Genomic DNA, 27,782 nt, shown 5'->3' with positions numbered 1-27,782 from the left:
CTGACTGGATTTAAGGCAGCCTACGCCCTTTCTGCCCTGCGGGTGATTTCTCTGTGGACTCTTGGACACCAGTCTGATTCCTGCTCTCCTAAAGCTAAGTTTTCTGTTTTGCCTTTTTGCATCTAAGATTTGTTTTTGTTTTTCTTGCTTTTGGATTCTGCCACTCCCTGCTGGAGTAGGCAGTGTTCCGTGAGCTCTGTCTTCTGAAGGTACCTGAGTGCTGATTTAGTTTTTGAAGCTTAGTTGCTTCAGGGCCATTTTTATATCAGCTGGTTGGCTTTTGTCTCTGATAGGGTTTTGGCAGATTGCAGACAGCAGCCTTCCTATCCGTTCCTATCTAGGTAGTTTTTGGGCCCCGTCTTTGCTCAGCCTGTCTTTCTGTCTGTGTAAGTGTTTTCATCTTGCTTCACCGTCATTATATGTGGGGGGCTGCCTATTGCTTTGGGGTCTGCTCTGGGGCAGTTAGAATTCCCCTTTCCTTCTTTAGGCTTATGTATCTCTCCGGCTGTGATCGAGGGGTCTAGGTCATCGTAGGAACCCCCCACGGCTACTGCTAGTTGTGTTGATAGGTTCAGGGGTCTGCAATCTGATAGTTGCCAACTTCTCCGGTTTTCAGGACTTAGCTAGCATTTCTGTTTTTGCCTCCTACGGTGACTCAATCATAACAGATTCCACCACCTTGCCCATCACAGTCTCCATCTGGGGGTTGGTTGTAGTGAAAGAGGTTTCGGTCCCCATTATACTAGTTCTACTCTAGTGAAATTGATGCCACTTTGGTGGTGTCTGCCACTAATTTTTGAAAATGTGTAGACTCCTGGTTGGGTCTCCTTCTTGTGTGTTGCCTGTAGCAGTAGGCCTCCGAGACCGTCAGGCCTCCAGTTCCTTTCAGTCAACTCCCATTGTTGCTATCCTTACATTTTTCTGACAATAGTAGTCTGCGAAGCTGATATTTGTGCCACATGAGTGTGGCTGAGCATAAAAACAGGTTGACCTGTTGCATGTGGTTTCAGGGCTTCCAGCACAGGAGGCCTACACCGATCTCTCACCCTCCTCGTCTTACAGTGATGTTCAATTGAAAGCTGTAAATGCTGGCCAAGACCCTGATACTTCATGAATGGCTGATTGTTGCAGTGCCATTATAAAATTTGTACTGTGGGTGAATTGAGGCCACTTTCCTGGTGTGTGCCCCTAATTTGATGTGTTTTGGCAGCTTTTGGGCTTTTGAAAGTGTTGTGTATGCATTTGTTTTGGCCTCCCATTGACTCCAATGGCGTTTGGCTATGTTCAACGACTATTCGAAGAATAAATCAGTGAATATTGCAAAATCGTCTATCGCAATCCGAACTGAATATTGAAATATTCACTCATCTATACTCCTAACCATTACACATTGTTATGGCAGTAAAAAATGCGTTAACCTATGGTATTGTCTAAAAAATATGAAAAGTATAAGAACACACACAACTGTTATGTACTACATTGCTCATGCAATCCAATCTCTTCCTTTTTCATCTGCCCTTCTAGATTACCTCCCTGGTACAATGCCAAATGAGACGTGCAAGCACTATGATGTTGTAGAGTATCTCAATATCACAGAACGTGAACATCTGCTATTAATGTCTGTGCCAAAAAATGACTGGACAAAACCATTGATCGTCACAGTGGATACAGTTTTTGTCTCCATCCTGGCTGTGGTAAGAGCATGCTCTAGGGCAGGAAGGTGGTGGTATTGGTCATACATGAAAAAATGGTGACAGGTACCCTTTAAATTAGGACCACGAAAACTCTAGTTTGTTGGTAACAGTCTAATTAAAATAAATAATATATCAAGACAAATGCAGAAAAATAGATTACCTAAAAAGGGACTAGGAAAAAAAGAATTAAGCACGTACATGAAAAAAATCATACAGGTGTCAGTGTTTTGCAAAGATGGACAAAAAAAAAGAAATTACAAGCTTCTCCTATACTTTGCAATGTTAAACACGAATAGCACACGGATGGAAATGGATAGCGATGCCCGTGTGCTGTACATGTTTTTCATGTTCCCATAGACTTATATTGGCCCTTGTCATCTGTTCTGCCGGAAAAAAAAACAGATGTATCAGCAGTCAGTTTGGGTATTGCAGTCCAATTGAGGAGCAAGAAATACAGCTTTCTGAGCCCGGCCTAAACTGAAGTCATATCTAGCAATAGCAGTAGGCTATCTACGTGGCTATCTATGTGTTTTCTTGGCACATCCATCTTGTTTTTACAGGTTGAGAAGACACAGACCATAACAACGTATTTTTGGATACATGCGGTAAGAGGACTTTTTGATATTTCTAAGGTGTTTCATGTTAAAAGTACATTTGTACTATTGCTCTGTGAAATTAAATATTTCTGTTTGCAGATATGGAAGAATGATTTCTTATCATGGGATCCTCAACAATTCTGTAATATAAGTCATATTACAATTCCATTGTCCTATTTCTGGGTGCCGGACCTCTACCTGCACGAACAGTAAGAAAATATTCACTGAATATGGAAATGATGTGTGATATAAGCAGCGCGATTCTGTAAATGCAGAGCCTGGCCAGCTTTGCAAGGAGTTTAGCTCCTTGGTGGATAACTGTACATCCGCACCAAGGCCCCGCAAGCGTGAGGGCGAGCTGAGGCATCCACACTGAGTAGATGCCGGCTATGTTGAATAGCTTAGTGATGGAAATCAATTACATACTGCTGTCAATATCTGACAGCGGCATTTAAGTGGAAAGCTAGATTGTGCACGTGTCCACGGGCTCCCATCCTTGTTACCATGGCAACAGGGGGCTTACTGAAGGCTCCTGTGGCTGCCATCTTGGTCCTCCTCTGATGCCCAGCCACAGGCTGAGTTTTGTAGTAGACCACAATTCAACTATATATACTGCCGTACTGTTGCATGGCAGTATATGGTAAAATAACCAGATGATTGTTGGTTTAAGCTCGCTAACGGTACCAGAAAGTAATTTTAAAAAGTTCTTAAAAATGTAAGATTATATATATATATATATATATATATATACATACACATATACATACACTGTAGAGATTCGCTCTGGTAGGCAATAGCCGGGCGGCAGTACCGAGGCAACACACAGGCATAAAGTCTAATTCCAATGGTTTTAATGTCACTCAGTAACCAGCAGCTTAACAAAACATAAGGAAAACCAAACACATACTCCAGCTTGGAGAACCACTGGTCCCAGACTCACCCCTTGCACGGGACGGGCGTACCTAAGCGGCTGCCAGGTTCTGCGGCATCCGCCAGGTGCCATTCCCGGGGTTCTTCCGAGTCTTGCTGCTATAGTCCTCCAGCACGGGAATCCTGTTTACAAGTTTCAGGCTGAGTCCACACAAGTTCCTGTAGCTTCCAGAAACACACTCACACTGTGGCAATTACTAATCTCCATTACATAGGGCCTAACCCCTCCCACCAGTGAGGTAGACATCACATGGGCTGATCATGTGACCCTGACATCATTGCAGGTCCCGTCTTTAGGGAAAAACCTGGCCAAACATTAATCTGCTGGGAGAAACATATCTCCCATCCAGTAAAACACCTTGTACTGTACCACATACCTCCCCCCTGTGTTTAACCCTAGAGGGGTGGACACGTGACATACAGTGAACTCTGGACAGGGCGTCTGCATTCCCCTGTAGTCTGCCTGCACAATGTTCCACTGAAAATTTAAAATTTTGCAGGGACAGGAACCACCTAGTGACTTGGGCTTTCCTCTCCTTAGCTTGACTCATCCACGTAAGAGGGGAATGATCTGTCACCAACCGAAATGTTCTCCCCAGAAAATAGTAGCGCAACGATTCCAGTGCCCACTTGATGGCCAGGTACTCTCTCTCCACAATACTGTATTGGATTTCAGCTGGGGTAAGCTTCCGGCTTAGGAAGCTAACGGGATGCTCTTCCCCGTTAACTTCCTGAGACAGCACGGCACTGAGGCCTATCTCCGAGGCATCAGTCTGCACCACAAGCTCTTTTTTGAAATTTGGAGTGATCAGGACTGGTGAACCACACAGTACCCCTTTTAATTTTGTAAAGGCCTCCTCTAACTGATCATTCCAGTGGACCATCACAGATTTTTTTCCTTTTAAACAATCTGTTAAAGGCGTGGACAGGGTTGCAAAGTTCGGAATGAACCGCCTGTAATATCTCACTAAACCCAAAAAGGCTTTTACTTGTTTTGTTGTGAGGGGACGGGGCCAGTACTGAATTGCCTCCACCTTATTTACTTGGGGCTTGAGAACTCCTCTCCCAATGACATAACCCAAGTACCGGGCTTCCTCCAACCCTATGAAACACTTCTTTGGGTTGGCAGTTAGCCCTGCTTGTCGCAAGGAGTCTACCACTGCCTGTACTTTTGCTAAGTGGCTTTCCCAATCGGTGCTGAACACAATGATATCATCTAGATAGGCTGAGGCATAGCGGCGATGGGGACGGAGAACAATATCCATTAACCGCTGGAACGTTGCTGGAGCTGTTATGAATGAGTCACCGTAGGAGGCAAAAGCAGAAATACAAGCTAAGTCCAGAAAACCAGAGAAGTTGGCAACTATCAGATTGCAGACCCCTGAACCTATCAACACAACTAGCAGTAGCCGTGGGGGGTTCCTACGATGCCCTAGACCCCTCGATCACAGCCAGAGAAATACATAGGCCTAAAGAAAGAAAGGGGAAATCTAAACTGCCCCAGAGCAGACCCCAAAGCAATAGGCAGCCCCCAACATATAATGACGGTGAAGCAAGATGAAAATACTAACACAGACAGAAAGATAGACTGAGCAAAGACGGGGCCCCAAAACTACCTAGATAGGAAAGGACAGGAAGGCTGCTGTCTGCAATCTGCCAAAACCCTATCAAAGACATAAGCCAACCAGCTGATATGAAAAAGGCCCTGAAGCAGCTAGGCTTCAAAAACTGAATCAGCACTCAGGTATTTTCAGAAGACAGAGCTAAATGAATTCAGCACACCCCAGCAGGGAATGGCAGAAATCCAGAAAAACAAAGCAAAAACAAAGTCAAAGAACAAAAGCAAAAGGCCGAGCAGCAAACTTAGCTTTGGAGGAGCAGGAATTCAGACTGGTCTCCAAGGATCCCACAGAGAAATCACCCACAGGGCAGAAGGGCGTCGTCAGCCTTACAGTCATATGTAAAAGTTTAGGCACCCCTATTAATGTTAACCTTTTTTCTTTATAACAATTTTGGTTTTTGCAACAGCTATTTCAGTTTCATATATCTAATAACTGATGGACTCAGTTATATTTCTGGATTCAAATGAGGTTTACTGTACTAACAGAAAATGTGCAATCTGCATTTAAACAAAATTTGACCGGTGCAAAAGTATGGGCACCCTTATCATTTTCTTGATTTGAACACTCCTAACTACTTTTTACTGACTTTCTGAAGCACTAAATTGGTTTTGTAACCTCATTGAGCTTTGAACTTCATAGCCAGGTGTATCAAATCATGAGAAAAGGTATTTAAGGTGGCCACTTGCAAGTAGTTCTCCTATTTGATTCTCCTATGAAGAGTGGCATCATGGGCTCCTCAAAACAACTCTCAAATGATCTGAAAACAAAGATTATTCAACATAGCTTTTCAGGGGAAGGATACAAAAAGTTGTCTCAGAAATTTAACCTGTCGGTTTCCACTGTGAGGAACATAGTAAGGAAATGGAAGAACACAGGTACAGTTCTTGTTAAGCCCAGAAGTGGCAGGCCAAGAAAAATATCAGAAAGGCAGAGAAGAAGAATGGTGAGAACAGTCGAGGACAATCCACAGACCACCTCCAAAGACCTGCAGCATCATCTTGTTGCAGATGGTGTCACTGTGCATCGGTCAACAATACAGCGCACTTTGCACAAGGAGAAGCTGTATGGGAGAGTGATGCGAAAGAAGCCGTTTCTGCAAGCACGCCACAAACAGAGTCGCCTGAGGTATGCAAAAGCACATTTGGACAAGCCAGTTACATTTTGGAAGAAGGTCCTGTGGACTGATGAAACAAAGATTGAGTTGTTTGGTCATACAAAAAGGCGTTATGCATGGAGGCTAAAAAACACAGCATTCCAAGAAAAACACATGCTACCCACAGTAAAATTTGGTGGAGGTTCCATCATGCTTTGGGGCTGTGTGGCCAATGCTGGTACCGGGAATCTTGTTAAAGTTGAGAGTCGCATGGATTCAACTCTGTATCAGCAGGTTCTTGAAAATAATGTGCAAGAATCAGTGACGAAGTTGAAGTTACACAGGGGATGGATATTTCAGCAAGACAATGATCCAAAACACCGCTCCAAATCTACTCAGGCATTCAAGCAGAGGAACAATTACAATGTTCTGGAATGGCCATCCCAGTCCCCAGACCTGAATATCATTGAACATCTGTGGGATGATTTGAAGCGGGCTGTCCATGCTCGGCGACCATCAAACTTAACTGAACTGGAATTGTTTTGTAAACAGGAATGGTCACAAATACCTTCATCCAGGATCCAGGAACTCATTAATAGCTACAGGAAGCGACTAGAGGCTGTTATTTTTGCAAAAGGAGGATCTACGAACTATTAATGTCACTTTTATGTTGAGGTGCCCATACTTTTGCACCGGTCAAATTTTATTGAAATGCAGATTGCACATTTTCTGTTAGTACAATAAACCTCATTTGAATCCAGAAATATAACTGAGTCCATCAGTTATTAGATATATGAAACTGAAATAGCTGTTGCAAAAACCAAAATTGTTATAAAGAAAAAAGGTTAACATTAATAGGGGTGCCCAAACTTTTACATATGACTGTATATCCAGTCCGTAACTCCACTCAGCCAGTCCTCATCATCAGCCTCAGGTGTTTGACAATCAGGCTCACTACCTTTCTTAACCAGAAGAGGGAGTTCCTCGGGCCTCAGTAATGAAGGGGAAAATGAACTCACAACATGGAGCGCCATGCAATCCAAAGGGTAACACCTTATACTGGAACAGCCCCTCAGGTGTTATAAACGTCGTTTTTCCCTTCCCCGTCTCTGTTAGGGGTACCTGCCAATAACATTTTGTGAGGTCCAGAGTTGTAAAATACCGTGCTTGCCCATAGCGGTCTATCAACTCGTCAACCCAGGGCATGGGGTAGGCGTCAAACTTGGAAATGTCATTGAGTTTTCTAAAATCATTACAGAATCTTAGAGACCCATCAGGCTTGGGTATTAGAACTATTGGGCTGGCCCACTCACTCTGAGACTCTTCTATGACCGCTAACTGTAGCATCATTTTTACCTCTTCCGAGATGACTTGTCGCTGGGCCTCAGGCACCCAATATGGCTTTAGTCAGACCTTGGCCTGTGGCTCTGTGACAATGTCATGTTGGATTAGGGAGGTGCGTCTCGGGAGCTCCAAAAAAACATCTGTATTTCGGCTAATGAACTCCCGGACATCCTGAACCTGTTTAGTAGACAAAGTATCTGCAATTTTGACCCCGGGTTGGGTTTCTCCTGCCTCGCCCCGAGGTAAGGGAGCCTTTTCCATCTGAAACACTGGCAGCGGACTATCCCCACCAAGGTGCTCTCTATCTTTCCAGGGTTTAAGCAAATTAATATGGTAAACCTGTTCTGGCTCTCTCCGTCCTGGCTGGTGTACCTTGTAGTCTACTGGCCCCACCTTCTCCATGATCTCGTAGGGTCCTTACCACCTTGCAAGAAATTTGCTATCTACGGTAGGCACAAGCACCAAGACCCAATCCCCAGGGCTAAAGGTTCTTACCCGAGCCTACCGGTTATAGACCCGACTCTGTGACCATTGTGCTGCCTCCATATGTTCCCGGACCATGGGTAGGACGGTCTCCATTCTCTCTTGCATTTTTGCAACATGTTCTATCACACTTTTGTGGGGGGTAGGTTGATTCTCCCAGGCCTCTTTGGCTATATCGAGTAAACCCCGCGGACGCCTGCCGTACAATAGTTCAAAGGGTGAGAACCCCGTAGATGCCTGAGGCACCTCCCGCACTGCAAATAACAAATATGGCAATAAAAGATCCCAGTCCTTCCCATCTTTGGAAACTGCCTTTTTTAACATACTCTTCAGTGTCTTATTGAACCTTTCTACCAGACCATCTGTTTGGGGATGATAGACCGAGGTGCGCAACTGTTTGATATTTAACAACCGGCAGAGTTCCTTCATAATTTTTGACATAAAAGGGGTTCCCTGGTCTGTTAGAATCTCTTGCGGAATTCTCACCCTTGAAAACATACCCATAAGTTCCTTTGCTATAAGCTTAGCTGATGTGTGGCGCAGAGGAATGGCCTCAGGATATCGGGTAACATAGTCTAGAACTACAAGAATGTGTTAGTGTCCCCTTGCCGACTTATTGAGAGGCCCCACCAGGTCCATGGCCACTCTCTCGAAGGGTACCTCTATAATTGGCAAAGGCACCAAAGGGCTCCGAAAGTGAGGCTGGGGACTGGTTACCTGGCATACTGGACAGGAGCTACAGTACCGTTTAACTTCTTCATGAACCCCTGGCCAGTAAAATCGCTGCAGAATTCGGTCGAGGGTCTTCTTTTGGCCCAAATGCCCCCCAAGTACATGCGCATGCGCTAAATCCATTACCAGCCTTCGATACGTCTGAGGTACCAGTAACTGTTCGACCATTTCCCCACGTATTTTCTCCACTCGGTACAACAAATCCTGGTTCAACTCGAAGCGTGGAAACACCGTATCTGCCCCAGGTTCTTGGGGTTCCCCATTGACAAACAGTACATTTTCTCTGGCCCGGGCTAAAGTAAGGTCTCGGAGTTGCGCTGTACCAAAATTGTCACCTGATACATTCAAGTCTGACAACTCGGGTCCCAGCGGCAAGTCTTCCAGCTCTCCAGCCAATACTTCTATGGGAGAACTCTCCCCCTCCTCCACCGAAGGGAAGGTTATTCCTACCACCAGCACTTCTTCCTCCGGGCCACCAGGTTCATGCCCCCCCTTCTGGAGAATGTAACCTGGTTGCCTCTGGTGCCGGCAGTTGCTCAGTGGACGGGACAACAGACGGCCACAGCACAGAAAACAACGGAAAGTCTCTTCCAATTATCACTTCATAATGTAAATTAGTCACCACCCCCACCTCGTGGCACCGCCTCCCTGCTGGCGTGCTGATTACCACTAGTGCGGTGGGATAGTCTTTTAAGTCTCCATGTATACACAACACCCCAATTTTCCGACCCGTATGCTCGCTGGTGTGTATCCGCCTGGCTCGTACCAGGGTTACAAGACTCCCTGAGTCCAATAGGGAAACAGCTGGGGTGCCCTACACTTCCTCACGACACAAATGTTCCATATTGGGGCCTTTTGGGGTGCCCACTGCACACATTGGTTCGGCATAATGGGACTGGCGATACCCAAAATTGGTGTCCATGGGCTCAGTCAGGTGGGGGCAATCAGCTCTCATATGACCTGGTTCCTGGCACCGCCAGCAGATTATGGGGCTCCTTACTTCCCCTGGTAAGTCCTGAGCGGCCTTCCTGGGCTCCGCTCGCCGAACCCGGGGCGGGGACTTAGGGAACCTTCCTGTTACCTTTCGAGAGGTCCCTCCCTGTAACTCTTTGGTAGCCCCATACCTTTCTATGAGGTCTATCATCTGCATGGCATTAGTAGGGGATGCCTGACCGACCCATGTCTTGAGGGAGTGGGGCAAAGCCCTCCAAAATTTATCAGTCACTATGCGGTCCAGCATGGCCGTGGGGGACAACACCTCAGGCTGCAACCACTTTTGTAACAGGTGCAACAGGTCGTAATACTGGGACCGGGCTGGCTTGGAGGGGGTAAACTCCCACTGGTGTACCCGCTGGGCCCGCACTAACACATTTACCCCAAGGCGTGCCAATATCTCACCCTTGACGGCCGTGTAGTCCACCCTTTGCTCTGGAGGTAGGTCCTGACATGCTTTCAACAGTCCTGGAGTCAGAAACGGAGCGAGGACATCCGCCCAATGGTCCCGGGGTAGCTTCTCTCTCTCAGCGACTCCTTCGAACATGTCCAGGTATGCCTCCACATCGTCCGATTTCTCCATCTTGGGAATCGCTATACAAACCGCTTTCTGGACCTCATGGATTCCCCGGTCAGCTCCTTTTGTCTGCGCTGCCGTGATATGCTGTATCAACAGCTGATTGGTTTCCTGCTGCTGCATAGCCTGCTGTCGCATGGCCTCCTGTTGCTGCTGCATAGCCTGCTGCTGCTGTATAGCCTGCTGCTGCATAGCCTGCTGCTGCCACATGGCCTCTATGAGCGTTTTTACCGTGGCCTCCATTTCTGGAAAGTTCCCCGCCTGGGTCTCTGCCACTCGTTTCACCCAGGACATAGGCTGGGGTACAAATCAAAAAATAAAAAAACAGCCTGGCCTCACTGCTTCTGCCCGCATTCATTCCACCAATTGTAGGGATTCGCTCTGGTAGGCAATAGCCGGGTGGCAGTAACGAGGCAACACACAGGCATAAAGTCCAATACCAATGGTTTTAATGTCACTCAGTAACCAACAGCTTAACAAAACATAAGGAAAACCAAACACATACTCCAGCTTGGAGAACCACTGGTCTCAGACTCACCCCTTGCACGGGACAGGCGTAACTAAGCGGCTGCCAGGTCCTGCGGCATCCGCCAGGTGCCATTCCCGGGGTTCTTCCGAGTCTTGCTGCTATAGTCCTGCAGCATGGGAATCCTGTATACAAGTTTCAGGCTGAGTCCACACAAGTTCCTGTAGCTTCCAGAAACACACTCACACAGTGGCAATTACCAACCTCCATTAAATAGGGCCTAACCCCTCCCACCAGTGAGGTAGACACCACATGGGCTGATCACGTGACCCTGACATCATCGCAGGTCCCGTCTTTAGGGAAAAACCCGGCTAAACATTAATCTGCTGGGAGAAACATATCTCCCATCCAGTAAAACACCCTTTACTGTACCACAATACATACTACCATTCAAAAGTTTAGGGTCACTTAGAAATTTCCTTATTTTTGAAAGAAAAGCACAGGTTTTTCCAATGAAGCTAACATTAAATGATTCAGAAATATACTCTATACATTGTTAATGTGGTAAATGACTATTCTAGCTGCAAAAGTCTGGTTTGTAATGCAATATCTTCATAGGTGTATAGAGGCCCATTTCAAACAACCATCACTCCAGTGTTCTTATGGTAATTTGTGTTTGCCAACTGTGTAAGAAGGCTAATGGATGGTTAGAATACCCTTGAAAACCCTTGTGCAAGTATGTCAGCACAATTGAAAACAGTTTGGCTGATTAGAGAAGCTATAAACCTGACCTTCCTTTGAGCTGGTTGAGAATCTGGAGAATTACATTTGTTGGTTCCATTAAACTCTCAAAATGGCCAGAAAAAAAGAATTTTCATGTGAAACTCAACAGTCTATTCTTGATCTTAGAAATGAAGGCTATTCCATGCTAGAAATTGCCAAGAAACTCAAGATTTCCTACAACGTTGTGTAATACTCCCTTCAGAGGCGAGCACAAACAGGCTCTAACCAGAGTAGAAAGAGAAGTGGGAGGCCCCGCTGTACAACTGAGCAACAAGACAAGTACATTAGAGTCTGTAGTAGAAATTGACGTCTCACAGGTCTGAGACTGGCTAATAAAATGAAAAGATTAATATGGGCAAAAGAACACAGACATTGGACAGAGGAAGATTGGAAAAAAGTGTTATGGACAGACGAATCCAAGTTTGAAGTGTTCGGATCACACAGAAGAACATTTGTGAAACGCAGAATAACTGAAAAGATGCTGGAAGAGTGCCTGATGCCATCTGTCAAGCATGGTGGAGGTAATATGATGGTCTGGGGTGGCTTTGGTGCTGGTAAAGTGGGAGATTTGTACAAGGCAAAAGGGATTTTGAATAAAGAAGGCTATCACTCCATTTTGCAACGCCATGCCATGCCCTGTGGACAGCGCTTGATTGGTGCCAATTTCATCCTACAATAGGACTATGACCCAAGGCACACCTTCAAATTATGCAAGAACTATTTAGGGAAGAAGCAGGCAGCTGGTATTCTATCTGTAATGTGGTGGCCAGCGCAGTCACCAGATCTCAACCCCATTGAGCTGTTATGAGAGCAGCTTGACCGTATGGTACGCAAAAAGTGCGCATCAAGCCAAACCAACTTGTGGGAGGGGCTTCTGGAAGCATAGGGTGAAAATTCTCCAGATTACCTCAGCAAATTAACTGCTAGAATGCCAAAGGTCTGCAATGCCGTATTTGCTGCAAAGGGAGCATTCTTTGACGAAAGCAAAGTTTGAAGGAGAAAATTATTTCAAATAAAAATCATTTTTCTGGCAATTGCTAGATTACTATATATGGCTCGAAAAGTAATAGCGAGGAATTGGATAAAGGAAGATCCACCTTTAAGGGGAGAATACCTTGCCTATGTGAAGCATGTCCTTAAGCTGGAGAAGGGGGTCTACAAGAAAAGGGGAAAACTGGTGATGTATGACAAACTGTGGATGCCTTGGATGGAATTGGGATGAGTGGATAGGTGAATGAACAGTCTCGGGGGTATGTATATGCGGGTTGTTTGTCTACATTGTTATAACAGATGATGTTGTATAATGTAATTCTATATACGTGTACAGGTGGTGTTAAAGGGATAATACGAGCTGTCTAAAGGGGGAAGGTGTTGTGAAATCTCTTGATCTGACTTCTGAGTTGGGGCTCCCTCTGGTGGTTACTGCGGGTGGTGGAGCTGGCCGGGTTGATAGAAGTCTGCCAGCTGAAGACGATGAATGGAAGTCAGGGGTTACTGACTGGGAGGATTTAAGTGAACAATATAATGAACAATGTAGAATGTAAGTCCGCAAGGACAGGGTCCTCTCCCCTCTGTACCAGTTTGTCATTGTAAATTTGTTGTGGAAACTTGTTTACTGTTAGCGATATCTATAACTTTGTATGTAACCCCGTTCTCATGTACAGCACCATGGAATTAATGGTGCTATATAAATAAATAATAATAATAAAAACAAGCTTCCCTCAGTTGCTGCTGGTGATTTGGTTTCTTCCTGTGCATTTTGAGGATTGCTGTCTCCTGCCTGATCCTGAATTTTTCAGTTAAGTTGTTCATTTGCTAATCCTTTGCATCTGATTTGGTTTTGCCTTTTCTGTTTTCTGTTTTGCTGTGAGGGCTCAGCATGCTCCCTGCTGGGGCTGTACTGGACCCCGCTCCATATGTCACAGCTTGTGTCAGTTTGTTCAGTCCCTTGTTATATTAGTCTCTTTTGCTTTGCTGCCAGTTCACACCAGAATGCTGATATAGTGGGGGAGAGGTCATGAGACCTCAGTGTTTTTTGTACATCAGACGTGTTGGATTTTTTAGGGTTTTTGCGTGATTGCAGACAGTGTCTTTTCTGTTCTAGCCTATCTAGACAGTTTGGGCCCCATCATTTGCTCAGTCTATTTTCTGCCTGTGTTTGTGCCTTATCTTGTCTCATCGACAATATATGTTTGGGGGCTATCTATTCCTTTGGGGTTCTACTCGGGGCAGTTTAGAGTTCACCTTTCTTGCTTTAGGCTTAGTTAACTCTCCGGCTGTGCCAAGGCGTCTAGGGCATCGTAGGTACGCCCCACGGCTACTGCTAGTTGTGTTGTTAGGATTAGGGGTCTGCAATTCACTAAGTTACCAACCTTTCTGGTTTCCTGGTGGCCCAGGCTATTCCTGCCATCCTCCTCGGTGACCTATTACAACAGTAAGGGCTGGGAGTGGGGTGAGTTTGCATTGTTGAGGGGGGGTTATGGGAAAATCAAAAATGCTTCTACCACTGTTGTATGAATACTGTGATGTTCTTCTTAATAAAAATCTATTTCAGTTAAAAAAAAAAATCATTTTTTCGAACCTTGTCAATGTCTGGACTAGATTTTAAATTCATTTGGCAACTCATTTAATTAATAAAAGTATGAGTTTTCATGGAAAACACAAAATTGTCTGGGTGACCCCCAAACTTTTGAACGCTAGTGTATATATACTGTACCTCACGTAATAATAAAGAAATTAAAAAGGAAATATTAAATAATTAACCAGTATGGTAAATGGCGTAAAGAGAAAAGAAAAACATGAGACACCTGAATTGCAGATTTTCGGTCGTCACTTAAATCAATCCTGGTGGAGTGGACGGTAGGTTGTAGGAGCGTCCTCTTGTTAGTGTGCCCAAGGCTTGCTGGAGTGTTTGAAAGTGGTGCGCTCCAGCCGGGAACAATGTCACTGACTCGCGAGGCAAGTGGGGGGCGTGGCAAAAGCATAACGTCACAAGCAGAGAGCTATGGGCTCACGGGGTGGCCAAAAACCGACGCGTTTCAAAGGAGATGCAGTCCTTCTTCATCAGGGCGCTGATAAAGAAGGAACACGTCTCCTCTGAAATGCGTCGGTTTTTGGCCACCCCGTGAGCCCATAGCTCTCTGCTTGTGACGTTATGCTTTTGCCACAGCTCCTGTGAGTCAGCAGGGTTGTTTCTGGCTGGAGCGCGCCGCCTTCAAACACTCCAGCAAGCCTTGGGGAGGCAAGCTAATGGGAGGACACTCCCGCAACCTACCGCTCGCTCCACCAGGACCTCACCAGCATCTACTGCCAGGACAGAAGCTACAAGTGGCCCAATACAGCAAGGAACATATTTGCACTATTTGTGTGAAACATGCACACCTGAACATATTAACCTGCAGCGGTCTCACACAATCACTGACGCATGTATTACCTCAGTGTGAGCTTTCTGGGTCGGTCTATTATAATCTGTATTTTATATTTTTTATTTCTATTTATTAATGGCAGCTACCATAGAGTTCCAAATACTTCCTTTTTTAGCCAATCCCATAGGGTTGATCACAGTACCTCTTTTTGACCGTATTTTAGGTGTGCTTTATTTTACATCTATAGGACATTTGGGGCTATTAGGTTCTATAGCGCGGGATTTATGTTGCTATTCCAAAGTTTATAACACAAAAAGCAGTACTCAAATTGCTGTTTTGTACATGATAAAATACAGTTTCCTAAGTTAATAATAGATATGTATCCATAAAATTAGAATGCCACATTGATTCACTGTGTGAGATCAGATTTTTTTTTGTGCACCCATAGACTTAAAGGGGTGAGTGTCATCCTATATACACAAGAAAGTAGTGCATGCGGCAATTTTTTTTTTTCCATGGACAGTTGGACAGAGAAAACTAGTTCATCTGAACAGCCCTAGTGTATAGCATGGGTGAGTGTGCTGTCCCTGTACTTGCCGAACAGAAATCGTATAGCACACATCCGATTTATACACCTGCCTGCATGAGCTCTAAGAATTGCAAACCAATCCTCTATGGGAACCCGTATCTGCACCTTTAACAGGGCCCTTTTACAATGTGGCCTTCAGACTTACAAAAAATGCCATCTGATCATCCCAATACCCATGCCATGATTATTCTCTGCTGCAGAATAATGTGCAGTTTGTATAATTTTGGAATTATGATTTTTTTTTGGCAGAGTTCTTGAGGATACATCCACTTGGATGAAGTATGCCAATTTGACCCATGATGGCATGATTAAAGCTATTAAACCAATCCGTTTGACAAGCACATGCGTTTTGGACTTTCACTACTTTCCATTTGATACTCAGAAGTGCTCTGTTTCCCTTGTCAGTGCTGTGCATCTAGGTAAGTTTTCCAAATAGGGACTTTTATTAGCCATTGAGCAGCAAATTTCAATTTACTCAACAAGTGCCTAAAAACATTATAAACGTTTTACTCTGCGAATCTTTTTATTGCATACTAAGAACTCAGGTGTCTACGACATGTTAATACCGACACCATAATGAAAACATTATCGTAATCCTCTACTTGTATGTTAAAGGGAACCCAGACAAGTGATTCATGCAGCTGACCCATGGGCAGCATGAATCAGACACTTGCTGCATGATTCCAGGTGTGTTTTACTCTGAAAACATTCGTACTCTGATATTTCAGAAAAACATACTTGTAAAAGCTGACTAGTCCAAGAGGCCAATCCCAGTGGAGTCTCACTGCCCACTTCCCTTGGCTGACAGGTCTCACACACACACACACACACACACACACACACACACACACACACACACACACACACACACACACACACACACACCTATCAGTCTATAGAAATGAGGCATGCAGAAGCTGCCAGGGAATTGCATCTTGGACTAGTCATCAGAGACACGTATTCCCCGGCTGGCTTTTACAAGCACGTCCTCTCTGAAACAATGCAGCGTTTCATGTTTTTAAAAAAAATGCATTAATGTAGCCAGTGTCTGATTCATGCAGCTCTGATTTCCTAAGTGGTAGCTGCAAATGAGTCAGTATAATGTTCAAATCATCAAATGATAGAGTATAAATCAAATATTATTGGATAAACCTCCCAATGATAATAGCACTTTTTTTCAAAAGTAAAAATGCTCAAAATGCAGTGTTCAGGAATATTATGCACAACAATTTCCAAACCATTTAAAGGCTGAAAAGGACGAAAATGGTCATTTGTTGAATTTGCAGGTACATTTATTGAAATCAAAAGCTTTTTCAATCAAAAACATTTTAACAGACCAAGTTCCATGTTGACATAGGAGCCTTTTTTTTAAATCACCTTCACAATTGTTGCATCAGTTGAACTTGTGAGTTTTTGGATAATTTCTGCTTGAATTTATTTGAGGATAATCCAAATGTTCTCTATAGGATTGAGATCAGGGGAGGATGGTGGCCACCCCATGAGTTTCTCTCCTTTTATGACCATTACAGCTAATGACTCAGAGCTGTTCTTTTCAGCATGAGATGATGCATTGTCATGCCTGAAGATCATTTTTCTATGGATGGCACAGTTCTTTTTATACCATGGTAGAAAGTGGTAAGTCAGAAACTCTATTTACTTTGCCTAGGTCATTTTCAGGCTGGGGGGCATGCCTGATAGACAGGTAGGTGAGCACTGGGAGCTGACAACTGACAAGGATGTTAGGAACACACTTACAACCAGGGATGTGGAGTCGCTAAGCCAAACCTCCGACTCCAACTCCGACTCCTCAATTTCCATGACACCGATACCAACTCCGACTCCCTCATACCAGGGCTGTGGAGTCGGTAAGCCAAACCTCTGACTCCGACTCCTCAATTTCCATGACACCGACTGTGACTCCGACTCCACCAAATTGGGCTCCGACTCCACAGTCCTTCTTACAATGTTGTACAGGTATCACCCACCTGGTGGAGGTGCCTTAAATAATGAGTGCTCCCCATCCATTGGCCGGGGACACTTTAGGACGGCACGCACTCTCCCTATAAGCACTGTGCCCAGGGAACTCTGAGCAATGTGCAGAACCCGGCTAGTCGCAGGGGTACAGGGGACCACGGCGGTGAGTGTGTCAGCGTCTCTGCTGGGGGAGGGAGGTGCAGAACAGAGGTGCCGGAGACAAGACAGAAACGGCAGGAGGAGGAGAGGGAGGTGCAGGGCTACGGCAGTGTCTCTGCCGGGGAAGGGGATGCAGAGACACTGGTGTTACAATCAGGAGTCATATAAAGTTGAAAGCAAATAGATACGTGTTCCCAACATGCAAAAAACAATGGCATTACTTGGAATAAACTGTTACATTAATGTAGTAAATAACATAGTAAAATACCAATAAGAATAAGTGCTCCCCAGTCAAAATAATTAACCATCATCTGATCTCCATGTAAAAAATTGTAAGTAAAGTTGATTAATGATAAGTTATAACACATGGAAAAAGTGATAATAGTGCAGAATGAGTACTGGAAAATTACATGGTCATAGTGACAGCAATAATGTCCTGGAGATGTTTACCCGAAATGCCTGACGCGCGTTTCGCCAAAGCTTCTTCAATGGGGTGATCACTTATGGGAGCATTTCTGTCTTTTTGTTATCTCTGGGGAGTTTGTAACTCATTTATCAATATTTTATTGAACTCTTCTCAGCTGATTTAATTTCACAGATCACATGAACGTTGAATGTTCAGGGGAATAAAAAGCCTGCAACAGCTAAACAGTGCAATATTGTTAATTAAACCCAACTGCAAAAAATTATTTGGATCCCAGGTGCATGTATTTAAGTTTAATTAAAAAAATGCTAAGATGCTATGTTGCAGAATGCAAAGCATAATCAGAAATGTAGTCTGAGCATGAAACTGAGATAACAAAAACACAGAAATGCTCCCATAACAGTGCCAACAATGTCAACAATCAAAACTCAGTGAGAACACTGCAATATGTCGTTAACACTTTTTGCTGAACAAATGGTCTTTTTATGTTTGGTAGATTGTTGTATCAAGATTCACCTTTTTCTTTGGGGCGGTGCTCTTGAAAACACCTTTAATTACATATTTACTATTTTACTAATTACTAAAAGAAGAGGTTTACTGTTTAAATACATTGAGGTACTGTTACGGGCTGGCTGAACGCACCAATTAATAAAGATGGTTTTTAGGTGGGTTCGCAGCCACCGTGCAGAGGTGTTAACTGCTGCTCGGTAATGGCAGACACGATATGGCGGTATAATAACGGAACACACGGGGTTAACCTCACCCAATGTGTACAGAGGCGGACTCTGTTATCTCACAGAGCCGCACAACCGCCAAATAATAAATGCCGTAGCCTGTTATTGCTCACCGAGCTTGGCAGTGTGAGCGCTAGCATATAGTCACAGAACTCAGCCCTTAGACCACAGGACTGAAGTCCCTCTAGACCACTAGAGCTCGGCACCGCGACTGGTATGCCAGCAAGGGTTAAATAAATTACGAGTGCAAGTGTGCACAGTGCCACTCAGGTGGACGCCATTAATCGCCCTGGTTTGGGCCAGATAAGCGCACAGGTTGCGCAAGGCGTTGCACCGGCATGGCTGTCACTTGTTGCGGTTCGATAGTGCCCTGCAGTTGGCGACACCATCGGACGCTAATGTGCAGATGGCTGGTATGCACTGTGGCCTATAGACTAGCCACTGACAGGCGCTGACTCGGACTCTAAACCTTACTAACATACGTATCAAAAGGGAAGGGGTTTCATAATGAGTCAGTCACCAGATACATGCATCCATCATCATCCACTCCAAACTATTTGAGTCTATACTAGCGCATGGCCGAGCGGCCATGCAACACTTTTATAGCAGCGTCCTTCCGGGACCTTCCTGACCTTCCTGATGGTCCAATCCGAGCTGGAGAAGGACCTGAGCATGTGACCTCCGATCTCCAATGAGATCATCCCACGGGCATGCTCAGTGGACCGAAAGGAGGAATTAATCCCTGGAGTAGCTCGCTGCTGACCAGCCTGCGTTGCTATAGTTGGACCAGAGGTGGCAGCAGCAACTAATCCTACAGAGCTGGTCTGAGCAGAGCACCTGGATCGACGAGTCTGCTGAGCAGCCTCCTGTACAGCCGGAGAGGAATGGGAGACTGCCGAAAGCAAGGCTCGGGATTCCTGCTGTGCAGCGACCGGAACCCGACGCCTAACATAATCCCCCAGGGCCCCCTCCTCTCTGAGCCTCGCTACGCTCAAATGCCGCAATAAGGAGCGGAGCGTGGATGTTCTCCACTGGCTCCCAGGTCCGAGCCTCTGAACCATGACCCTTCCAATCCACCAAATAAAACTTTTTGCCCCGCATCTGTGGCGCCCTTTAGGCTCAGTCGCTACAGAGGTACTGCACCTCCTACTGAGGTGTGGTACCCCACCATCCAGGTAAGGTGGAGACACCTGACCACACTCCAACACCTGCACCCCACACCACAAAGTAGTGTAGCAAAGCACCTTCGGTGGCTCCCTGCTTGGAGTATAGCAAAGCACCCATTGGTGGCTCCCTGCTTGGAACACGAAACGTGCTGGGAGGTGGGTGGAGTTATTTTACATTACAAGGAGCGGGAGGAGTTGGTTAGGGAGTTGGAGAGAAGAAGATCCCCGGAGAGAGGGATAGATGGATGGAAGTGCTGCAGCAGATCCCAGTGACCTGGGTCTGCTGGCACAGGAAAGGAAGAGAGAAAGAGCAACATAGACTGAAAGCCTGACTCTCCATAGAAAGAAAGATTAGTACGGAACGCGAGGAGTAAAAGAGAACAGAGGACGTGGGTTAGAAGAGAACCCTTCCTAGAAGTTCTAAATGCAAGGCCGGGGCCCGGTCCCCGAGGTTGTATGGATACTAATGGTCCTGCAGCAGACACTGGAGGAATAGAAGTAGTGACCACTTTATTCCCACACAAGACTTGGGGGCACAACAGCAACTGGATAGTGAGCCGGGACTTAGAAGCAAGGAGTCCCCGAAGCAGGCTACAGCTGTCTGCCGTACAAGTAGAGTTCATAAGAACATCGGATAGGAGGAACTCCAGTGTAACTCAGTACTAGGAGTACTTCATTTAAAGGCGCTATAAGAGGAGACGTTCAGAAAGGCACATGTTGGCGGAGTGTTGGAAAGGAGTATCCCATCTGGCCTGGAGGTTGACTGAGTCCCTGACCCGGAGGACACGGCACGGAGGCACCTGTTTGTACAACAGACTGTGAGAAAAGCTTTGGAACTACATGCCCTGGTGTCCTCCACTCATTCCTGCGCCAGCCCGCCCAGCACTGCTACATCCCTTGTGTCAAACACTACACCATCTACGTGTCACTTTACCTACTCTGCCCTGGGACTACAGTCCTGCCTGTGGAGGGCTATAACATTATTGCTGCCCCACACCATCCATCCCAGAGGATCTGTCTGCAGCGTCAGCTTACATCTCCATTGCCGAACACCACAGGTGGCGTCACGAATCACTTATAAACGTTCACCACAATAAGCACACTGACACAACCCCCCTTTTACATGTGCGCCCAGGGCCACGGGCCGGGTCCCAGCTGCCGTGACATCTCCCATTGAAGCTCATCGGGCCCGGTACCGAGTACCCCACAGCCCTGGGAGGGTTACTCACATCACCTTACATCCCACGATGGCATTGACCTCAAACTTGTCTGAAGACAGGTCTGATGTCCCGGCAGATGACTCGGAGAACCGGGACATGTGAACAGGCTTAAGGAGGGACATGTGGAACGTTTCAGAGATAGCCAAGTGTGGTGGAAGGGCCAGACGGTAGACCACAGGGCTGATCTGCTCAAGGACCTTGAAGGGGCCAATGTAGCGTGGTGCGAACTTAGCGGACTCAACCTGCAGCCTGATGTTTTGGGCAGAGAGCCACACTAATTCGCCAGGGGCAAAGGTCGGAGCAGGGCACCGATGTGCATCAGCGGAGGTCCTCATTCTCTCCCTGGAGGCCCGGATAGCATCCTGAGTGCGATCCCAAATTTCACGTGCCTCCACCGCCCAGTCTGCCACTCTAGAGTCGGTGGATGACACGGGCATGGGCACAGGGACGCGCGGATGCTGGCCGTAATTTAGGAGGAATGGGGTCTGACCGGTGGAGTCGGTCACAGCGTTGTTCAAAGCGAACTCCGCCCATGGCAGCAAGGATGCCCAGTCATCCTGCCTGGCCGAGACAAAATGTCGTAGATATGTGACCAGGGTCTGGTTGGCTCTCTCTACCAACCCGTTCGTCTCGGGATGATAGGCCGAGGAGAGATTTAGTTCAATGCTGAGCAGGGAACAGAGCTCTCTCCACAACCGAGACGCAAACTGAGGACCCCGGTCGCTGACAATCTTATCCGGCATGCTGCCGTGCAGGCGGAAAACGTGCTTAATAAACAACGCTGCCAGGCCCCGTGCAGAAGGTAACCGAGAGAGTGGTACCATATGCACCATCTTGGAGAAATGGTCGGTGACAACCCAAATGACGGTGCTGCCACTGGACTTCGGCAGTCCCACCACAAAATCCATAGCAACCATCTCCCAGGGCCTGTCCGCTACCGGCAGGGGGTAGAGTAGCCCAGCGGGCCGCTACCGAGAGGACCGATTCTGGGCGCAAGAGACGCACGCCTGAATATAGTCCCTGACGTCACGGGCCATATGCGGCCACCAGTATATTCTCGCCAGAAGCTCAGAGGTCCGTTTGGTCCCAAAATGTCCACTGTTGTGAGTTAATTTTCCCCTTCACCGTTGATGTCTGATGAACTCCCTCTGCTGGTGAAGAGAGGTAGTGAAATTGATTGGGTTGGGAAGAACCTGTCATCTGAACAGGTGGAGCCTGATTGGACACCCGGAATCACTGAGTGGATATAAGGCAGCCGACGCCCTACAGGGGTGCTGGTGATCCTTTCTGCTCTGAGCTCTTGCAAACCAGTTCAGTATCTGTCTTCTGAAAGCTAAGTATTTGCTCTCTTATTTTTCCATGAGATTTTGTGTTTACTTAGTGTTTGTGTTCTGCCTGCCCTTGTTGGTACAGGCTGAGCTCCATTTTTGTCTCTGGTCAAGTTGATCTTTTGCTCAGTCTTCAGAATATACCTGAGTGCTGATATAGTGATTTTGAAGTCTAGTGACTTCAGGGTCTTTTTTCTATCAGACGTGTTGGACATTATTTTGGCAGAATTTTTGCGGATTACAGCCAGCATCTTTTCTGTCCTTTCCTATTTAGTTAGTTGGGCCCCATCGTTTGCTCAACCTGTCTTTCTGTCTGTGTTTGTGTTTTCATCTGCTTTTCACCGACAATACATGTTGGGGGCTGTCTATTGCTTTGGGGTCTGCTCTGGGGCAGTTTAGATTTCCCCTTTCTTTCTTTAGGCTTATTTAGTTCTCCGGCTGTGAACGAGGGGTCTAGGGCACCGTAGGAACCCCCCACGGCTACTGTTAGTTGTGTGAATAGGATCAGGGGTCTGCAATCCGATAGCTACCAACCTCTCCGGTTTTCTGGACTTAGCTTGTATTTTTGTTTTTTCCTCCTTCGGTGACTCATTCATAACAGTCCACCCACCCTGGACGAATGAGTCCAAGAGAGGACCTCTGGTCGCAAATGGGCAGGGACAAAAGTCTTGCCCGGAGATACAGACTCAAGGGAGACCGGAGGCACGGTCCTCAGATGGGACTATCAGCCGAGGCTCCTCCTCCGATGACACCACGGAGCAGGAGAGCATCGGCCCGGACGTTCTTCTCCCCGGAGAGAAAATGCAGGGTGAAATGGAATTGGGAGAAGAACAAGGACCATCTGGCCTGGCGAGAATTCAGCCGCTGGGCTATTTGTAAACAAACCAGATTCTTGTGGTCAGTAAACACCTGGAAAGGATGGTGAGCCCCCTCCAGGAGGTGTCTCCACTCTGAAAAGGCCAACTTTATTGCTAGCAACTCCCTGTCCCCAATGGAATAATTCCTCTCCACCGGTGTTAAGGTCTTGGAGAAGAAGAAGCATGGGTGCTTCCGACCTTGCGAGTCCTTCTGGAACAGGACCGCTCCAGCACCGACGGAAGAGGCATCCACCTTCAGAATGAAGGGTTTATCCACATCGGGGCGATGTAGAATGGGAGCGCTAGTGAAATGGGATTTAATAGAGGAGAAGGCCTTGGAGACAGGTTCCGACCACAACTTGGGGTTTGTACCCTTCTTGGTGAGGGCTACCAAGGGCGCTACCAAAGTCGACAAGTGGGGGATGAATTGGCTATAGTAATTTACGAACCCCATAAAGCGCTGCACCGCTTTGAGAGAATGGGGTTCCAGCCAATCCATCACCGCCTGTAGCTTGGCAGGATCCATGGCCAAACCATGGGCGGAGATGATATAGCCCAGGAAAGGCAAGGACTCCTGCTCAAACACACACTTCTCCAACTTGATATAGAGGGAGTTTGCCCGCAGGAGGTCGAAAACTTTGCAAACATCTCTCCGGTGGGAGTCAATATCTGCAGAGTAGATGAGTATATCATCCAGATGGACTACTACCGAGGTGGTAAGCATTTCCCGGAAGATGTCGTTTACAAAGTCTTGGAAGACGGCCGGGGCATTACAGAGCCCGAAGGGCATCACCAGGTATTCATTTTGCCCGTCCCTGGTGTTAAATGCCGTCTTCCATTCGTCCTCATCACGGATGCGAATCCGGTTGTAAGCCCCCCCGCAGATCAAGTTTGGTAAACACTCTCGCTCCCCGTAGCCTATCAAACAGCTCTGATATCAGGGGCAGAGGATACTTATTCTTAATGGTGATGGCGTTAAGACCCCTGTAATCGATGCAAGGACGTAGTTCCCCACTCTTCTTCTGGACGAAGAAGAATCCCGCCCCCGCTGGTGACACGGACTTCCTAATGAATCCTCTTGCCAGATTCTCCCTGATGTATTGAGACTTGGCCTCTGTCTCCGGGAGAGATGGGGATAGACTCGACCCCGGGGAGGCTCAGCACCAGGCAAGAGGTCAATAGGATAGACATAGGGGCGATGCGGTGGAAGGGTCTCTGCCGCCTTTTTGGAGAACACGTCCGCATACTGTCAATAGTGTTTGGGAAGCGAGGAAAGATCTGCGGGGACCTCGGTGGAGGCAACCTGGACGCACTCCCTCAGACATCTACCCTCACATGACTTACTCCAACCAAGAATTCTCCCCGAGGACCACTTTATATGGGGAGAGTGATATCGCAACCAGGGGACCCCTAGAAGGACCTGGTCGATAGCCTCGGGCATGACGAAGAGGGATATCGTCTCCTGATGAGATCGAGACACTGAGAGTAACAGTGGAGCGGTTTAGTGTGTAATCTGCGAGTGCAGAGTCGCGCCGTTCACTACTCTGACGGTGACTGGCTTGGACATCATAACCAGTGGTATCGCGTGCCGTTGAGTGAAGGCATATGACATAAAATTGCCCTCCGCTCCGGAATCCATGCAAACCTCCACCGCCAGAGTGGAATAACCAAACCCAAGTGTCCCCTTAAAGGACAACTTGGAGGAAAACGCCGCGGATTCTAGTGAGCCGCCTCCTACGGCCACTAGGCGCGAGCGTCTTCCCAGCCGCTGTGGGCACCAGTTGGCAAAGTGACCGGACTGCCGGCAACCATGACAGATCACAGGGGCTCGAGGCCAGGGCCTGGATCCCTCACTGGAATCCCCCTGACGCTCGGACGCCCGATCGGAAGATTCTAAAGGGATTAGCAAAACTGGGTGCCAACCTAAACCTCTGCCTACACTGGGATCGCTCCAACCTTCGCTCGGCAAAGCGAAGGTCTATATGGGTGGAGACGGTGATAAGCTCCTCCAGTGTAGCAGGAATCTCCCTGGTGGCCAGAGCGTCCTTCACATGGCCAGCCAATCCTCTCCAGAATGCCGGATTGAGGACCTTATCTGGCCACTCTAACTCCGAGGCCAGCGTCCGGAACTGGATGGCAAAGTGGCTGACCATGGACAAGCCCTGTGACAATGCCAGCAGCCGGAGCGCGGTGTCATGGGTGACTCGCGGTCCCAGGAAGACCTGCTTCAGAGTGTCCAAGAACCGTGAGGCACTCTGCACCACATGATCACCACGCTCCCACAGCAGTGTCGCCCACTCCAAAGCCCTGCCCGACAAGAGGGAAATAATAAATCCTACTTTAGCCCGCTTGGAGGGGAATCGTGCTGCCAGCAGCTCCAGCTGTATAGAGCACTGACTCACGAAACCCTTACAAGAAGCACTATCGCCCGAGAACTTCTCGGGCAGCGGGAGGCTGGACAAAGTCGGGGCAGGGATGGCAGTGGTCACACGGGAGACAGCCTCTGTAGCTGCCTGAACAGCGACCACAGTAAAATCCGCAGCTGAGGCTGAACACTCAAGAGCCTACGTGCCCACCATCGAGAGCCAACCTGCCCTGCAGCTGCCGGATGTACTGCAGCAGTCGCTGTTCGTCCGCCATTACTAGCCAGACCCTGGCGCTAGTATAATGTTATGGGCTGGCAGAACGCACCAAATAATAAAGATGGTATTTAAGTGCGTTCGCAGCCTGGGGTCCACCGTGCAGAGGTGTTAACTGCTGCTCATTAATGGCGGACGTGATATGGCGGTATAATAACAGAACACACGGGGTTAACCTCACCCAATGTGTACAGAGGCGGACTCTGTTATCTCACAGAGCCGTATAACTGCCAAATAATAAATGCCGTAGCCTGTTATTGCTCACAGAGCTCAGCAGTGTGAGCGCTAGCGTATAGTCACAGAACTCAGCCCTTAGACCGCAGGACTGACGTCCCTCTAGACCGCTAGCGCTCGGCACTGGGACTGCGATGCCAGCAAGGGTTAAATAAATTACGAGTGCAAGTGTACACAGTGCCACTCAGGTGGACGCCACTAATTGCCCTGGGTTGGGCGAGATAAGCGCACAGGTTGCGCAAGGCGTTGCACAGGCATGGCTGTCACTTGCCATGGTTCGATAGTGCCCTGCAGTGGGCGACACCATCGGACACTAGTGTGCAGACGGCTGGTATGCACTGTGGCCAATAGACTAGCCACTGACAGGCGCTGACTCGGACTCTAAACCCTACCAACATATGTATCAAAAAGGAAGGGGTTTCATAATGAGTCTGTCACCAGATACATGCATCCATCATCATCCACTCCAAACTATTTGAGTCTATACTAGTGCATGGCCGAGCGGCCATGCGACCCTTTTATAGCAGCGTCCTACCAGGACCTTCCTGACCTTCCTGATGGTCCAATCCGAGCTGGAGAAGGACCTGAGCATGTGACCTCCGATCTCCAATGAGAGATCATCCCACGGGCATGCTCAGTGGACCGAAAGGAGGACTTAGTCCCTGGAGTAGCTCTCTGCTGACCAGCCTGCGTTGCTATAGTTGGACCAGAGGTGGCAGCAGCAACTAAACCTTCAGAGCTGGTCTGAGCAGAGCGCCTGGATCGACGAGTCTGCTGAGCAGCCTCCTGTGTGGCCAGAGAGGAATGGGAGACTGCCAAAAGCAAGGCTCGGGATTCCTGCTGTGCAACGACCGGAACCCGACGCCTAACAGGTATAAGAGACGCAGCCTACGTTTTCCAGTTCTCCTGTGGTTTTCATAATTAATACATAATACATCTCCTTACAAGAGATAGGGAGATCTCATAGCAAAGATCATTTTTTCCCAAACAGGCTAAGGCCCCAAAGTGTGCTCAAAAGAATAGTCATACTAATAACACTTATACTCACCTTTGGTATTGGCGCTGTTCCAGCAGTATTCACAATGGCTCTCCTGGAGCTGAAGTGACAGAACAATGTCACTGCTTCACTCTCCCCTTTTTTGGACAAATCAGAAATCTGGAGGAAGTAAGAGAGCAACCACAGCTTTCTCTCTCTGTGGATGTCAGTTATATTTGAAGGAGGAGACTGTAAAGTGGCTGCTAATTGATCACGGGGTTCACATGATATAATAATGTCACACAAACCCTAGAATAGCCAGTGTCGACACCGTAACAAGATGTTTTTATTTTACTTGGAGAAAACAGTGACTGAGAGAGTTGTCCGCATTACATTGTAAGAGAATGAACTGTTTTCTTGGGAAATACTGCAACCGTTGTCTTCATCATCAAATACATGGAAGATACAGAGGAGATCTGACAAAACTGAGATCATACAATGGAAACTAAACATTAGCAAACTCCAGCAGTTCACACAGCGCTATCTAATGTCCCCTAAACCTTGCCCTTCATAGGCAAATGGCAGCTGTGACTATTACTCGAACATTCATGACTCTTGAGCCAAATCATCACCCCTTTTTTCACTGTATAGGTTCTTGCCATTGAGTAGCAAAGTGGATGGGACCAACTTGGGCTAGGACCACATTCTCCTAGGACCCCATAGGTGCCTCTGGGGTATGTATCTGAACTTACTAATAATGTCTTAGGCTAGTTTCACACAAGCGTTAAGAGGCGCAGCACAGGG

At 47.2% G+C, this 27,782-nt stretch overlaps 1 protein-coding gene across 2 annotated transcripts in view; it reads left to right on the top strand.

The window, feature by feature from the left end:
- Positions 1-27,782, top strand: part of LOC141099923 (5-hydroxytryptamine receptor 3A-like) — a 111,333-nt gene that overhangs the window by 43,623 nt on the left and 39,928 nt on the right. For both annotated transcript variants that reach the window (XM_073588037.1, XM_073588036.1), the window contains exons 2-5: positions 1,525-1,694; positions 2,255-2,299; positions 2,390-2,499; positions 15,517-15,686. In XM_073588037.1, the coding sequence (XP_073444138.1) occupies positions 1,542-1,694; positions 2,255-2,299; positions 2,390-2,499; positions 15,517-15,686 (478 nt within the window). In that variant the 5' untranslated portion in view covers positions 1,525-1,541. The remainder of the gene's footprint in view (positions 1-1,524; positions 1,695-2,254; positions 2,300-2,389; positions 2,500-15,516; positions 15,687-27,782) is intronic.

This window comes from Dendrobates tinctorius, unplaced genomic scaffold (assembly GCF_039654945.1).
Source record: "Dendrobates tinctorius isolate UK_male_01 unplaced genomic scaffold, ASM3965494v1 ptg000103l, whole genome shotgun sequence".
Lineage (NCBI taxonomy): Eukaryota > Metazoa > Chordata > Amphibia > Anura > Dendrobatidae > Dendrobates > Dendrobates tinctorius.
This window is presented reverse-complemented; position numbering and strand designations above follow the sequence as displayed.